This window comes from Daldinia caldariorum, assembly GCF_022478825.1.
Source record: "Daldinia caldariorum strain CBS 122874 unplaced genomic scaffold F4812scaffold_16, whole genome shotgun sequence".
Classification (NCBI taxonomy): Eukaryota; Fungi; Ascomycota; class Sordariomycetes; order Xylariales; family Hypoxylaceae; genus Daldinia; species Daldinia caldariorum.
In genome coordinates, this window is record NW_025953052.1 from 838,373 (window position 1) to 852,171 (window position 13,799).

The following is a 13,799-nucleotide window of genomic DNA, read 5'->3' on the forward strand; positions in this document are numbered from 1 at the left end:
CACCAGTTTTTTTTTCTTCATTAAACACCCCCCCCCCCCCCCACATCCCCCCCCCCCCCCCCCCCCCCCCCCCCCCCCCCCTTTTTTTTTTTTTTTTCGTTTTCGTCGCTGTTATTTGGGGGCGTTACTTGCTGGGATAGTTTTTGAGTGGTTGAAGAATATCGTGGTGGAAAATAGATTGCCGATTTGGATGTTACAACACAATACAATCCTGTTATATACCTAACCTACCTAGGATGTACTATAATGTAAAGTACATACCTAACACAGGTAATTCCCAATCCTGATGGCAGTCCCGCAATCTCCATTGCAGTAGCATGCATCTGATTCCGTTTGTTATGTGACCCTCTTACTCCAGGCCTCGCACAAGGAGTAGGTTACCACTGTAACTACCTAATGCACGCAACGTGAACTACTGTTTGTTTTGAAAAAGTTGTTGCGTAGGGGCAAGGTTGGGCTTGCTTCTAAAATAGTGCGCTTGAAAGAGAACAATGAGGTAAACAATTGGGTATCGTTCGACCGGTTGGAAAAGCCATTGTAATGTTTAATATGAGCTATACCGTATTTGTTATGAATTTATGTTTTTTTTTTATAACCCTTTCTTTAGTTATGTCTTTTACAGGGTTTGTATCGGTTTACACACATACATGTACTAAGGTTACGTGTAAGTCACAAGTTACATGTAGGTACCTACCTTAGGTTAGGTACGCATACCGAATCTTGTTCGATCTTAGGTACCTAGGTAGGTAGGCAGGTCTGTTAGGTAGAAGCAAAAGCAAAAGAAGGCAGGAGGTAAAGAAGGAACCTTACGTTCAAAGAGACTGTTATTGCCGTAATTGTAGCCCTTTAAAATTCGTTAAACGTCTCAAGCGATGGATGCCCTTTGTGCTTCTGTGCTACATGAAGGTGGATATTTGGCAATCCGATTCCCCTGCCGTACTATGTATTGCCCTCACTTTATGGTTCAGTGCCTTAATTAGTAGGTACCCAACCCACCCAATTGCCTCCCTATGACAGTATATGTAGTACATACCTTACTTGAGAAAAGCTGAGATACATCATACAACAATACAAGTACATAAAAGATACAAGAGACATAGCTCAAACTTACGCAAATCTGTAAGTACCTAATATTTGTTAGTTACTTGTTATTTTACTTTTATACCTCATCTTTATACTGTAACTACCTAACTGTACCTAAAGCTATTGTAGCCACTCTTGCTACCTACTGTAGCTACCTAGGTACTAGCTGCAGGTCACCACCTACTACTACCTCTACTACCTCACGGGCTATTACCCATGGCTTATCTTACCTGATGTTGTCCCTCCACTCTTTTTTTTCAGATTCTCACTTTCTTGTCCTGACGTACCCGCCATCCAATCCCCAAACCTCACGACACAATCTGCTTCTAACTTATCCTCTCTCTCTCTCTCTCTTTCGTCTCCTCTTTTTCCCCTTCTTTTTATTTTCTTCTCTACATCCTCAATAAAAAAAGGAACAAACAACAAACGAAAGGGCTGCCCAAAGTGAATAACTACGCAGCCCCGGAGATTCCTAATGCCATCTATTTAGATTCGCATCATGAATACCTAAATCCTAACCGTTCTTTAGACTAAACCTCTCCCGTATATCGCATTTGGGTACGAACCGCAGCCCTCGCCCATTCGTCATCCTTGTTTTCCCCATTTTCGGCCAACCTTTTTTTTGTTACTTGGTCCAAACCATCTTGAACAAGTCAGCAACATCAAGCCTGGTTAGCCAAGCCCGAATTCTAGTGAGCCCTTTGCTCGCTCACAACTTTTTTTTTTTTTTGCTAATGCCCGTGTTGCAACTTAGAAGGACAGCTTGACGACAATAATCCCTTTGGCCGGAATTGGCCATATCGATTTACCCTCCCACCCAATTCATATTTACTCGACCTAACTTATTCGCCATCGCCACAACCCCCGCTGAATTTGCCGTCTCTCTTTTCCTTACCGCCCGAACGCCATGGATCAATGGCAGGGCTATTCCGACGCCGCTGGCGGTTCTCGAAGGTACAACGGTAGCAGTCAAATGAGTTCGAGTAGGGAATATGCTCAGCAGCCTGCTCAAGTCCAGCCTCCGGTTGGTTATAAGTACGATCAGTACCAAGGTGCGATAAACTCGCATGCTCCTCAACAGAGCGTGACCTCGCCTATCACCACCCCGCAGTTACGCGATAACAATGGTGACGTTCCTATGCAGGATGTTCATGACCCTTACGGGAGCATGAAATATCCTATGCGCCCTCACCATCAGTCGCATCTCTCTGGAGGCAGGTCCTCAAATCTCCATTCGCCGTCTGAGCCTTCAGCTGCCGCTCAACGATATTCGCCTATGGAAGTGCTGTCACCAACATCGCCGTATGCATCTAAGTCTGCGACAAATCAGGCTCAGTTTTCTGCGCCCCACACTCAGCGCCAGTCACCTACCCGGGCTGAATACCAGTCTCAGAGCCCTTATTACGGCCGACAAAATCCTCAGCTACCTTCTATTACAACCTATCCCGGTTCACAAGAGAATTATCCCTCGTCTGCAGTTACGCCTCTGGACGGAACCTACGCTAACGACCCAAAATCACCGAGGAGAACGCTGCAGCCCACCTCTAACATGCCTGTCGAGAAGAAGCCCGTGCCCCAGTTTAAGAAGATCGGGGCCGTGACGGATTTGCGACCCAAGGTCAATGCTCAGCCGCCGTTCCGTCGCGCAAACCCCGAGGGGGGTTTTATAAGTGTATGAGACTTACTATCGAGTATTTACCCCCGGGACGTAGATTCTAACCAATTATTTTCTTTTATAGCCTCTCCAAGCCCTCACCGTCCACCTGCCCGCGACGTATCGCATATGCAACCCTAACTTCAAATATGAATCTTCCCGCAATCCCCGTCGGGTGCTGACTAAACCGAGCAAGGGAACTAAGAACGATGGGTACGATAATGAAGATAGCGACTATATTCTATACGTCAATGACATCCTAGGTTCGGAGGAAGCCGGCCACAAGTATGTTTTACCCCAGCCTCTCCTATCGGAAGCATTGCTAATCACTCTCTAGGAATCGATATCTTATCTTAGATGTGCTTGGACAAGGCACCTTCGGTCAGGTTGTCAAGTGCCAGAACTTGAAGACCCAAGAGGTTGTCGCTGTCAAGGTCATCAAAAATAGGACAGCGTATTTTAACCAAAGCATGATGGAGGTGTCCGTCTTAGACTTGGTAAGACCTGCGTCTCAGTTATTTATATCAAGCTTTGCCTTTGCTAATGAGTGACGTAGTTGAACACGAAACTCGACAAGAACGACGATCACCACCTACTACGACTCAAGGACACATTTATCCACCGACAGCATCTTTGCCTAGTATTTGAACTTCTAAGCGTCAATCTGTACGAGCTCATCAAGCAGAACCAATTCCGAGGTCTAAGCACGACACTCGTCCGAGTATTTGCCCAGCAGCTCCTTAATGGTCTCGCCCTGCTCAACAAGGCGCGATTAATACATTGCGATCTCAAACCTGAGAATATCTTACTAAAGAATCTTGAGAGTCCCATTATCAAGATTATCGACTTTGGCTCAGCGTGTGACGAGCGCCAGACGGTATACACGTACATACAGTCGCGATTTTACAGATCACCGGAGGTATTATTAGGTCTTCCCTATTCTTCCGCAATCGACATGTGGTCACTTGGTTGTATTGTGGTCGAACTCTTTTTAGGTCTGCCATTATTCCCGGGTTCGTCCGAATATAACCAAGTCTCGAGAATTGTCGAGATGCTTGGAAATCCCCCCAACTGGATGATTGAGGTCGGTAAACAAGCCGGCGATTTCTTCGAGAAGAGGCAGGATGAATTCGGTCGAAAGACGTACCACCTGAAGAGCATGGAACAATACTCTCGGGAGCGGGGAACGAAGGAACAACCTAGCAAGAAGTACTTCCAAGCCAGTACGCTACCGGAGATTATTAAATCATATCCCATGCCGCGAAAGAACATGAAGCCAAACGAGATCGAACGAGGTACGGAACCCTCTTCCAGCTGGACCAACTGTTGATCATGCTAATCTGTATAATATAGAAATGAACAACCGAATTGCGTTTATTGATTTCGTGCGAGGACTACTGACTATTAGCCCTCTAGAAAGGTGGTCGCCACAACAAGCGAAACTTCACCCCTTCATTACTCAGCAGAAGTTCACAGGTCCTTTTGTACCGCCGATGAACCTGAAGTCGAGCTCCTTGAATCGCTCTCCAGCTCCTGGAACCCAACAGCAGCAGCAAGCTGCCGAGCTTAGCAAGCAAAGAGCGCAACAAGCGCAGGCCCAGGCTCAGGCAGCTGCTCAGGGAGCTTATATCATGCAGAACCCCCAATATCCAGCTGCACAGCATGGACAACCTTCGATGTACCAAAACAATGGCTTGTACACGCCTAGCGGTAGTCATTCAGGGGCACCACCCCCTTATTCCGCCCAGCAGTCGTCCTATGGCCAAATGCCCATGGGCCAAGCTGCGCAAATGGTGCCCGCGAATTACGCTGCTGTACCGCAACCGAACCTATACCAACAAGCTACGGTTCGAGCGGGTCGCCAGCGCGCATCGACAATGGATCAGCAGCAGAGTGGGATCCCCGCAGCGATTCAGAGAGTTGCTAGTCACCTTGATCCAAGTCAACCCATCCGACTGCAACCGAGTCCTGCATACTATCCGCCGCCCGCCGAAGGGATAGGTCTCACAGACCCTGGAGCAGGTAGGGTAGCCGGCAGGAGAGATAGTAGGTCGCAGAGAGGAGCTACAACTAGAAGTAATCGTGACTTCATCCGTAATCTGGAAGAAAGGACACTGGAGGAAGGGTTCATGGGAGGCGGGGGTCAAAGTCCATGGGCTTGAGGGATGCACTATGCGATTTAAGTCTCCCGAGAGCAGAACCACGTATGTCAATCCACGTTGAGGCCATCACAGCCAACCTCAACCTATTGACGAGAATCCAAATTTCTAGGATCAGCTCTCAGTCCTTGCTAGATTGGCAGCAGCGAAATTCCCGGAAGGACTCATCATCCTTCAGATGCTAGTATACCTGTTCCGCGTTAGCTCGCCGGCGCGAACTTTTACAGGCGTGTATGATACCCACAAGAACATAGGGGTGCAACCTAGATTGCCCAAAAAGTCTACTTTTTTTCTTTTTCCTTTTTTTTCTTCGCTGCGCAACTACAGTTGGAGATGATGACATTTCGGCTGCATATAGCATTGGGAGGCTCGACAGATAGGCTCTACTTTGACACAAGGAAATGGATTATCAACGAGAGAATACTTGCTACGACAAGAAGCCCAGGAGAAAAAAGAACCCCCCCCCCAAAAAAAAACTCCCGAGTAGGCTGTGTAGGGAGGAGGAATCGTCTTTGCTTCGCTCGATGTGGTCCGAGGAGGAAGAGGAGGGGGGAGGTCATAGATGAAGAAGCTTAGATCCGGTTCTTGTCCTAGTCATTCTAATACTACGCGGGAGGTAGTTAGGCCTCTAAGTACTCAACGGAATTCTCTCTCTATAACTAGACACTGACACGAGGCCCGACCGCGGTAAACGTGTTAGTTACGTCAGGGGTAGATGAGAATACCGGCTGAGCGATATAGGAAAGTCGGGGGGGAAGGGGGGGTGGATTTATAGTACAAACTCCGAGAGAACAAGGATGGTCGATGGATGGATGAATGGATGGATGGCAAGGGGGGTGGGTGGGGGTGATAACCCAACTTCCTTAGGGGTTCCTTTTTTAATCCTTGTTTTTTCTTCTTCGCTGTGTTCTTCTTCTTCTTCTTCTGAGATTCGGAATGCGAACGAAGCGGATTAGGGATGGTCGGATATGAAACTTGGCTGTTTTTTTTTTTTTTTGCTTTGCCTGTTTTGTGGCCAGGTGCGCTTTGTAGAAGGCGCTCTTATTTGCTTGTATTGTTTGTTCGTGCGTACGTTCAAAATTACGTACTTACCTAGGCTGCTGCGTATGATACCTATGAAATGCATACCTACATATGGGGGTTTCCCACGATGATGGTGATGATGATGGTGACGGTGGTGGTGAGTTGAGTACGAATAAGTTGACTCGTTGGGTGACAGAGTGAATTGTACTATGTACTTATTAGGTTACATAAGTCGGTCGAACTGACTGCGGTAGGGATTGCGATTTGTATGTTGCGTGGTTTACGGAATAGGGGTGCGATAGGAGGATAAGGGGATAGGATAGGGGATGGTTAAAGAAACGTGTAAGTGCCTAAGGTAGGAAGGGGGTGCTATAGTTAGAGTAAGAGTAAGCAATTACAAATTTAAGGACTTACCTTACGATGTTGGCATATACTTCATCTTTATATACCTGGTATCCATACATACATCGACCCGTACAGTTTTATTAATAACGTCCGTCGCATTACTTACGCCTCGGTCAACTTTGTAGGTTAGAGATGTTAGGTAGTTCTTGATGTAAAGCAACACTACGACGAAAGCAAATACCCAGCCAACACTACGAAGGCACCAACGTTAGAATAGAGCCGCCGTGATTTGATTCGTAGCATAAAGTCGTCTCGTTAACACTTGTCTACATAATCCAGCTTATAAGCAGCCTATTACAACAACAATAATAAGAAGTGGTGCTCCGAAACAGCCTCCCGAGCGCCTGAGCCTATTCGTTACCCGGAAAAGGGGGGGTCGACCGTATTAACTAACCACCGCCTTAGAGATATGAATATCTCTTTCTCTGTCTCCTTTTCCCTCGTCGTTCGGATCCAAGGTACTACTACTGTTACTAATGGTGATGATGACATGACGGTGGTGGTGATGGTGGCGGTAATGGTGCAATGCCTAAATCAGCTAGGTAATAATGAATAACCCCAATCCAAAGACGCTTGCTTCTACGTCCTGTCTATATGAGGTACTTCGTTCCAGGATATGCGGTCTCTCTCCGTTCCGTTGTTCGTATCGCCTCCGAGGTATTGCGAGTCTTACGGAGACGTCCATCTCGTTACTCTTTAATGATTGTCTCGTCAAGTGAGTCTAGGTATTCTCTTAGTCGGTTATACTGGCAGTATCGCCCCTCCTCGCGCTCTGCTGCGGAGCTACATCTACTAAAAATCATCGGCCCGCCGTTGCCGGTGTTTGTGGCCAGACGAAGGCTCATTATGATAGGCGCCCTCATAGTAATAATACCTCATAGCACCGTCCGGTTCTGACCCGTGGTCCTACCTCCCGGACCGGAAGTTTCTGCCCCTGCGACTAGTATTGCCGCCGGTGCCGTTAGCTTGGCTTGTGGGAACCATGGTGTCACTGTACAGGCCGCCGCCCGCGTTAGAATAGCCGCTACCGGGCGAATCCGTCTCCATCGGGTCATCAAAACCCATCGATCCATCAACGACAATATTATTGCCGGCTAATCGAGTCTCATGATCACGCTGAGCACGCGGCCCAGTAGGCGGTGCAGGGCGGTAGCCACCAGGCTTTAGGTATACGTGCAGCGTTCTGCCATCGGCCTATTACATTTATTAGTTTACTGGACATGACATACTCTAACTAGCTAGATTCCCGAAGACTTACCGTTTGGTTGTTAAAGGTCTGGATTACTCGGTCTGCACCCTCTTTGCTCTCGAAAACTATCTCGGCTATCACGATAGGATGTGTCTTGATTAGTCGACAACTGCTTATGATCCCACCGACCGGCGTCATGGCGCTCTCTATATCGGCGGCTGTGGTTCCCGGTGCGAAGTTCTGCGCCATGACAGCAAACGGCCCTGCAAGGCCTCGGATGGTAATGCCTTGTACCGGAAACTGTGCGGGTGCCGAATTCACATTGAGATGCTGTTGCGCAGCTCCCGGCGACGACCTAGTACGCTCGTAAGCATTAGCGAGTCGGGATGCACGATTTGACCGTGCGTTTCGCGGGGCATTTCGCGATCGAGGCGGCGCAGTGCCTGGCGCATGGATTCGAGCGGCTAGCGAGTTAGGGTCCTGTTGTCCTCTCGTGCTCTTCTGGGCATTGTGAAGGTCGTGAGTCCATTCGCCGTTGATATCGCCGGCTGGAAAACGCGCGACCGATGATACTCGCTTTGCAAATGGGGTATTTTAGCATGGCATCGTTCAACCGTCTATAACTATTAATATGACGAGAAGCAGTGCCATCATACCTTCTTCACTCCAACTCTGCTTGCGAGAGAACCGGCAGCGGGTGCGCTTGCCCGCCTTTGGTTATCTCTCTTGAAGATACGGGCAGCAAGAGCTTCATTCTTCTTGCGCTCTCGGCCTAGTTAACCCAATTGAGTATTAGTTGATAAGCTCCCCGTTTATATCGATACTATGAATTGACAACTGATGTTCCAAGCCATTTCAACTCTTCGGTAGAGATAGCTTACCAGCGTTGATGATCTTCTCGAACTCGACGGCGTGCTCTTTCGCCATCGTCGTAACTTAGAGATATCGTAAAGCCTTTTACAACGGAATGTGAGATGCGATTAACAAACAGAAATAGGCGGATGTTTTTTTTTTAATTATTTCGCAAAGAAGGGCTATTGCGTTAAAGATTAAAATCGGTATGCTTCTATAAAAAAAAAAGACCGCGGAAGGTAGTTATCTCGTGAGAAATGTTGCGAGTTGGAGGTGATTGATAGAAGGAGGTTGATTGACGGTCGGAAGTGAATTAATTATGCGTCGAGTTGGAATGAACTTTGTCTTTGTAAAAGAGCGCGAACTTGGAGCTTGGTGGCAGGGGTCGGCGCGTCGTTTTCTCATGCGGACAGACCACACGTGCAGGCTTTAATATGTGGGTCATCAATCATCTACTTGCTGCGGCCGTGCGAGATATCTGTGGCTGTGCAGCTGGGGCTTAAAAGAAAAAAAGGTACGTACTCGAAGCGATTAGGGTCAAGCAGCTAAGCCCGCAACCCACACAATCTCTTCTGCATCAAGGGAAAATTATCGGCTCTCTAATTTCGGGTGCCTCTTCCAAATTTCTTCAATTACCCAAACCACCCAAACATCCATTTTCTCTTCAACTTTCACGAATTACGCAAGGTAGACCGTCACCATGGGTCGCGTGGTATGTTTGACACTGCTTTTACGTTAATTGATATTATAGCGACTAATAATATTGGGTAAATAGATTCGTAACCAGAGAAAGGGTAACGGCGGTATCTTTAGTAAGTATTTCGACGCGAAAATAATATAAAAAGAACCCAACATTTTCACCACACACTTGCAATCGATTGCGACCGAATTATTCTTTCTTTCCATTACACGCTATACACGTTCTCCGCTCTCCGCTCTTCGCTCTACGCTCTCTACGAATATTTTCGACTTACCTTTGATTTCTTCTTCTAGCCTCCAACACCCACCTACGCAAGGCCCCGGCCAAGTTTCGATCCCTCGACTACGCTGAGCGACATGGCTACGTACGAGGAGTTATCAAGGATATAATCCACGACCCCGGTCGTGGTGCTCCCCTTGCCCGCGTCGTCTTCCGATCGCCCTACAAGTTCAAGCAGGTCACCGAGACCTTCATCGCCAACGAGGGTATGTACACGGGTCAATTCATCTACGCCGGCAAGAACGCCGCCCTTACCGTCGGAAACGTCCTCCCCCTCTCCTCCATGCCCGAAGGTACCGTTATCTCCAACGTCGAGGAGAAGGTTGGTGACCGAGGCGCTCTCGGCCGTACCTCCGGCAACTACGTCACCGTTGTCGGCCACAACCCCGATGAGGGCAAGACCCGAATCAAGCTCCCGTCCGGTGCCAAGAAGGTTGTCTCCAGCAGCTCTCGAGGAATGATCGGTATCGTTGCCGGTGGTGGCCGAACAGACAAGCCCCTCCTGAAGGCCTCGCGCGCCAAGCATAAGTTCGCCGTCAAGCGAAACTGCTGGCCCAAGACTCGTGGTGTTGCCATGAACCCTGTCGACCATCCTCACGGTGGTGTAAGTAGAATCCGGATCTGTTGTTTTTTTTTTCTTGATACTAACGCAGACTTTGCTCTTTAGGGTAACCATCAACACATCGGTAAAGCCTCTACTATTTCCCGATGGGCGGCGCAAGGTCAAAAGGCGGGTCTCATCGCGGCCAGACGGACGGGTCTGCTGCGTGGTACCCAGAAGACGAAGGAGTAAAAATGGGTTCTCCAGGTCATGGTTCATCACGGCGGTTGGAGTTTTACTTGATTGCACTTTGCATCTCTCTAGGTACTTGGCGAGCTACGATATGAGATAGGCTCAATGGAAGTACCCGGCATCAGATCCTTTCTGCACATATGCATATTATTTTCCAAGTTGTCATCCCTTTCGTGAAATTAGTGAAAGCTGGAGATGGAGAGCTATTACGAAGGATTTGCTGCATTATGTAGGATGATGATAATTAAGTACCTTTAGGTATCAGGTACCTACCTAGGTAAAAGGCATACTTCGTAAAAAACAACAACAACCATATGGTTTAGTGGAGATGCTAGGTATTCCAAAAAGATGAATTCCCGATCCCAAAAAAAAAGAGAGTTGTCTCGCGTGACAATGGTTGACGAATTGGAACCGTATGTTTCGTTGGTAGCGTTTTATGTATCTATAAACAGCCTAATCATATGATGGGGATTAGTGTTGATAAAAGTTGCATACATAAATACTCTAGGTTAGTCAAAATACCTCCTTCTAACCTTATCGTATTTTGTTATTGTTTCCCTACCTAGGTACTTTTTTAAAGTTTATACGTTCTTATTCAACAGATACCTACCTAGAGGTACCTACCTATAATTATTAGTAAGAGCCTAGAGGTTAGGTAGAGGATGTTGTTCCCCACCTGCCTTCCTTCCGGGTTGATCCCTCGGACAATCTCGAAAGCGCTGCGGTCTTATAATAATAACCCCACCAACACCGCCCACGTCGCTTCCTACGCTTGTGCCTGTGCAGGTGTCCCGCTCTGCTATAAAATCTCACCCCGCCAAAATAAGGGTCTTTCTACCTTGACACAACCCCCGAACTTTCCACTTCTATCAACAACCACACCTACCGCCGCACCACGACGACGCTTTAAATCTACAATGGCCGCTAATAAGGAATACGTGCTTCTCGCTTTGGAGAACCCTCTTCTGGGTGAGTTGATTTTAAATTTTAAACAAATTGCGACATTCAATTGGACATTTAAGAGGAGGAGTGAGGGGTGAAGAGTCGAAATCCGAGCTTCGGTCAGCAAATGCACCGGAATAGTGCCTCGAAGCTGGAGGAAGCAATAGTACTACTATTCTAAGAATACTAGACTGTATGAGAAGCTATATGCAGAATATAGCTTCAGCTTTTACCAGAAAAAAAAATCATGACATTGGAAATCCCCTGTGATGCCATGTTTTTTTTTTCTCATCCTGTTCTCACGAATAACTACCCCTACCCCCCTTACTGCCGCTTCGGCCGAGCTTACGCTAACATATGTCGGGGCCGATCTCAGATATCCAGGCCCAAGGTAACGAGGAACTCCTCAAGAAGTACAACCTTAAGGCCAACGATGCGATCCTGGCTTCTCCCGAGCACATTCCTCTCTACGAGGAGCTGCTGAACAACTACGATGCCAAGCTGATTGCTGGCGGTGCCGCCCAGAACACCGCCCGTGGAGCCGCCTACATTCTCCCCCCGAACAGCGTCGTCTACCTTGGTGGTGTTGGTAACGACAAGTATGCCGATATCCTGCGTGATGCTGTCAAGCAGGTCGGCCTGAGGGTTGAATACCGCGTCGACCCCAACACCCCTACCGGCAGGTGCGGTGCCATTATTACTGGCCACAACAGGAGCTTGGTCACTGACCTTGCTGCCGCTAACCTGTACGACATCGACCATCTCAAGAGCCCTAAGATCTGGGAACTCGTCAAGAACGCCGAATTCTACTACGTCGGTGGTTTCCACTTCACCGGTATATAGACCCCTTTTCCCTTCTGTTTGTATAATAAACATACAAGCAGACAGACATATAAATATATATAACACAGACTAACGGACAGCTTCCAGTCTGCCCTCCTGCTATCCAGGCTCTCGGTGAAGAGGCTGCCGCCAACAACAAGACGTTCATCGTAAACATGAGCGCCCCCTTCATTGCCGAGTTCTTCAAGGACCCCCTCGACGCATCGTCTCCTTACTGGGACTACGTGATCTGCAACGAGTCTGAGGCCGCTGCTTACGCCAAATCCCACTCCCTCTCCGTCGCCGAGACCGACGTTGCGGGCATCGCCAAGGCCCTAGCCAACCTGCCCAAGGCCAACACCAAGAAGCCCCGTGTTGCCGTTATCACCCAGGGCACCCAGCCCACCGTCGTCGCTATCCAGGGCCAGGATGAAGTCAAGGAGTTCCCTGTACACGCCATCGACGCTTCCAAGATTACCGACACGAACGGCGCTGGTGATGCTTTCGCCGGTGGTTTCGTGGCTGGTCTCGTCCAGGGCAAATCCCTTGAGGAGAGTGTCGATATGGGCCAGTGGCTCGCACTGCTGAGCATCCAGGAACTGGGACCTTCGTAAGTCACCCATGCCTATTAATTTTCATACTTATCCAACGTCATAACAAAACTAATTGGAATTGTAGATACCCCTTCCCCAAGCAGACCTACCAACCCTCCTCGTAGATCAATTTCCTCCTGAGACGGCAGGGGTAAAGAACCTGCTCATACCAACCAACAACACCCCGGTGGCAACACCAAACAGCTTTGTCGTTACTCAACTTGGCGCAAAGGTCGGCGTTCTCGGGAAGAAAATTAGGATAGGGAAATGGGGTAGGTAGAAAGATCACGATTATTCTTATTATTTTTCAACAGGCGGGGGAGGTCCATTTAACTGCTGCATTTGCAAAAAGCGAAGCGAACTAAAGAAAGAAGGAAAGGATATATGTGGTAAGGAGAAATGCGAGATAGGTTAGGTATCTTCGCCCCCTATTTCTTCTTTTACAAAGGTATCTGCTGGGTTTCAACAACTGGAGGACATCATATTTTCTTGTCTTATCTCTTGTTGTTTCTGTAAATCATCATCATCATCACCACCACCAATGTTCATCAGTGTGGCTCGAAGAGCTGCGTGCTTGGTGGGAGTGGTTGGCAATGTCGATACGTCGATAGTTGCCTTTCGTATATACGCACATAGAACAATCAAAACTATGTCTTACGATCACGGAAGTGATAATACATGCATGCATGAACTTGTGATGGAGTGTGATGTGATGTGATATGTTGCAAGTGGAAAAAAAAGGAGGCATGAAATTTCTAGGTAGGTATTAAAGCTTTCGGGGTATGCCAAATTAATATTTTTGATGTTTTCTAAACGAACTAATTACCTCCCTCACACGACTCATTATCAGCCCTCACGAAACAAACCGAAACAACAATTCGTCACAATTATCCATTTGCTACTCAGGGTTTCCTTCAAATTTTTTTTTTTAAAAAAAACGCCGCTAAGGTCGGAAATCTTCTCCATTAAGCTAATAAGCACCACCGCTGAGGCGAAGGGAACAAGAAAGCTAACTGTGAGACTCGAGACGCGAGACAGAATCCACTGAAACAAGGGGGTGGTGAGGATTCTTATAATCAAACGTGTATGAGATCAAGTAGATTAAGTAAGGCCTTATTTATTATAGCGAGGATTGCATTCATTACCCAACGCAACGCAACGCAACATATTTTCCCTGCTGGCTGAGTGCAAAAGACCGAAGAATAGAAAAAACAGCACACGTAAAGTAACCAAGCAAAAATGGTGGTTGGTATTAATCGAACAAGAAAGAATACGCTGTTGTTGATATGCTACTAGAGCTTCAGG

The 13,799-nt window shown here is 47.7% G+C and overlaps 4 protein-coding genes across 4 annotated transcripts; 3 read left to right on the forward strand and 1 right to left on the reverse strand.

Annotated features, from left to right (window-relative positions):
- Nucleotides 1-1,838: 1,838 nt before the first annotated feature.
- F4812DRAFT_138382 (kinase-like protein) lies at nt 1,839-5,064 on the forward strand. Its single transcript, XM_047929606.1, has 5 exons — nt 1,839-2,755; nt 2,823-3,022; nt 3,075-3,234; nt 3,294-4,032; nt 4,091-5,064. The coding sequence occupies exons 1-5, from the start codon at nt 1,991-1,993 to the stop codon at nt 4,897-4,899; spliced, it is 2,673 nt and encodes an 890-aa protein (XP_047787586.1). The 5' UTR covers nt 1,839-1,990; the 3' UTR covers nt 4,900-5,064.
- A 2,072-nt stretch (nt 5,065-7,136) lies between these two features.
- Nucleotides 7,137-8,750, reverse strand: F4812DRAFT_138466 (uncharacterized protein). Its single transcript, XM_047929608.1, has 4 exons — nt 8,395-8,750; nt 8,170-8,285; nt 7,583-8,089; nt 7,137-7,518 (listed from the first exon to the last, which is right to left on the reverse strand). Exons 1-4 carry the CDS (start codon nt 8,438-8,440, stop codon nt 7,231-7,233), a joined length of 957 nt encoding a protein of 318 aa, XP_047787587.1. The 5' UTR covers nt 8,441-8,750; the 3' UTR covers nt 7,137-7,230.
- A 179-nt stretch (nt 8,751-8,929) lies between these two features.
- On the forward strand, nt 8,930-10,674 carry F4812DRAFT_440297 (translation protein SH3-like domain-containing protein). The gene is made up of 4 exons (XM_047935146.1): nt 8,930-9,077; nt 9,141-9,177; nt 9,359-9,948; nt 10,012-10,674. The coding sequence occupies exons 1-4, from the start codon at nt 9,066-9,068 to the stop codon at nt 10,135-10,137; spliced, it is 765 nt and encodes a 254-aa protein (XP_047787588.1). The 5' UTR covers nt 8,930-9,065; the 3' UTR covers nt 10,138-10,674.
- Nucleotides 10,660-13,175, forward strand: F4812DRAFT_440301 (Ribokinase-like protein). The gene is made up of 4 exons (XM_047935147.1): nt 10,660-11,106; nt 11,456-11,914; nt 12,010-12,511; nt 12,580-13,175. The coding sequence occupies exons 1-4, from the start codon at nt 10,800-10,802 to the stop codon at nt 12,617-12,619; spliced, it is 1,308 nt and encodes a 435-aa protein (XP_047787589.1). The 5' UTR covers nt 10,660-10,799; the 3' UTR covers nt 12,620-13,175.
- Nucleotides 13,176-13,799: the final 624 nt, after the last annotated feature.

What these genes read in the sequence shown, in the direction of transcription:
- F4812DRAFT_440297 (XM_047935146.1), top strand. An exon ending in GGGTAACGGCGGTATCTTTA is followed by an intron (nt 9,178 to 9,358) that starts GTAAGTATTTCG and finishes TTCTTCTTCTAG; the next exon opens with CCTCCAACACCCACCTACGC. An exon ending in TCGACCATCCTCACGGTGGT is followed by an intron (nt 9,949 to 10,011) that starts GTAAGTAGAATC and finishes TTTGCTCTTTAG; the next exon opens with GGTAACCATCAACACATCGG.
- F4812DRAFT_138466 (XM_047929608.1), bottom strand. Translation starts at nt 8,440, where the DNA reads ATGGCGAAAGAGCACGCCGTCGAGTTCGAGAAGATCATCAACGCTG. An exon ending in CGAGAAGATCATCAACGCTG is followed by an intron (nt 8,286 to 8,394) that starts GTAAGCTATCTC and finishes TGGGTTAACTAG; the next exon opens with GCCGAGAGCGCAAGAAGAAT. An exon ending in GCAGAGTTGGAGTGAAGAAG is followed by an intron (nt 8,090 to 8,169) that starts GTATGATGGCAC and finishes CCATTTGCAAAG; the next exon opens with CGAGTATCATCGGTCGCGCG.
- F4812DRAFT_138382 (XM_047929606.1), top strand. Translation starts at nt 1,991, where the DNA reads ATGGATCAATGGCAGGGCTATTCCGACGCCGCTGGCGGTTCTCGAAGG. An exon ending in CCGAGGGGGGTTTTATAAGT is followed by an intron (nt 2,756 to 2,822) that starts GTATGAGACTTA and finishes TTTCTTTTATAG; the next exon opens with CCTCTCCAAGCCCTCACCGT. An exon ending in GCCAAACGAGATCGAACGAG is followed by an intron (nt 4,033 to 4,090) that starts GTACGGAACCCT and finishes TGTATAATATAG; the next exon opens with AAATGAACAACCGAATTGCG.
- F4812DRAFT_440301 (XM_047935147.1), top strand. Translation starts at nt 10,800, where the DNA reads ATGTTGTTCCCCACCTGCCTTCCTTCCGGGTTGATCCCTCGGACAATC. An exon ending in CGGTGGTTTCCACTTCACCG is followed by an intron (nt 11,915 to 12,009) that starts GTATATAGACCC and finishes GACAGCTTCCAG; the next exon opens with TCTGCCCTCCTGCTATCCAG. An exon ending in ATCCAGGAACTGGGACCTTC is followed by an intron (nt 12,512 to 12,579) that starts GTAAGTCACCCA and finishes TTGGAATTGTAG; the next exon opens with ATACCCCTTCCCCAAGCAGA.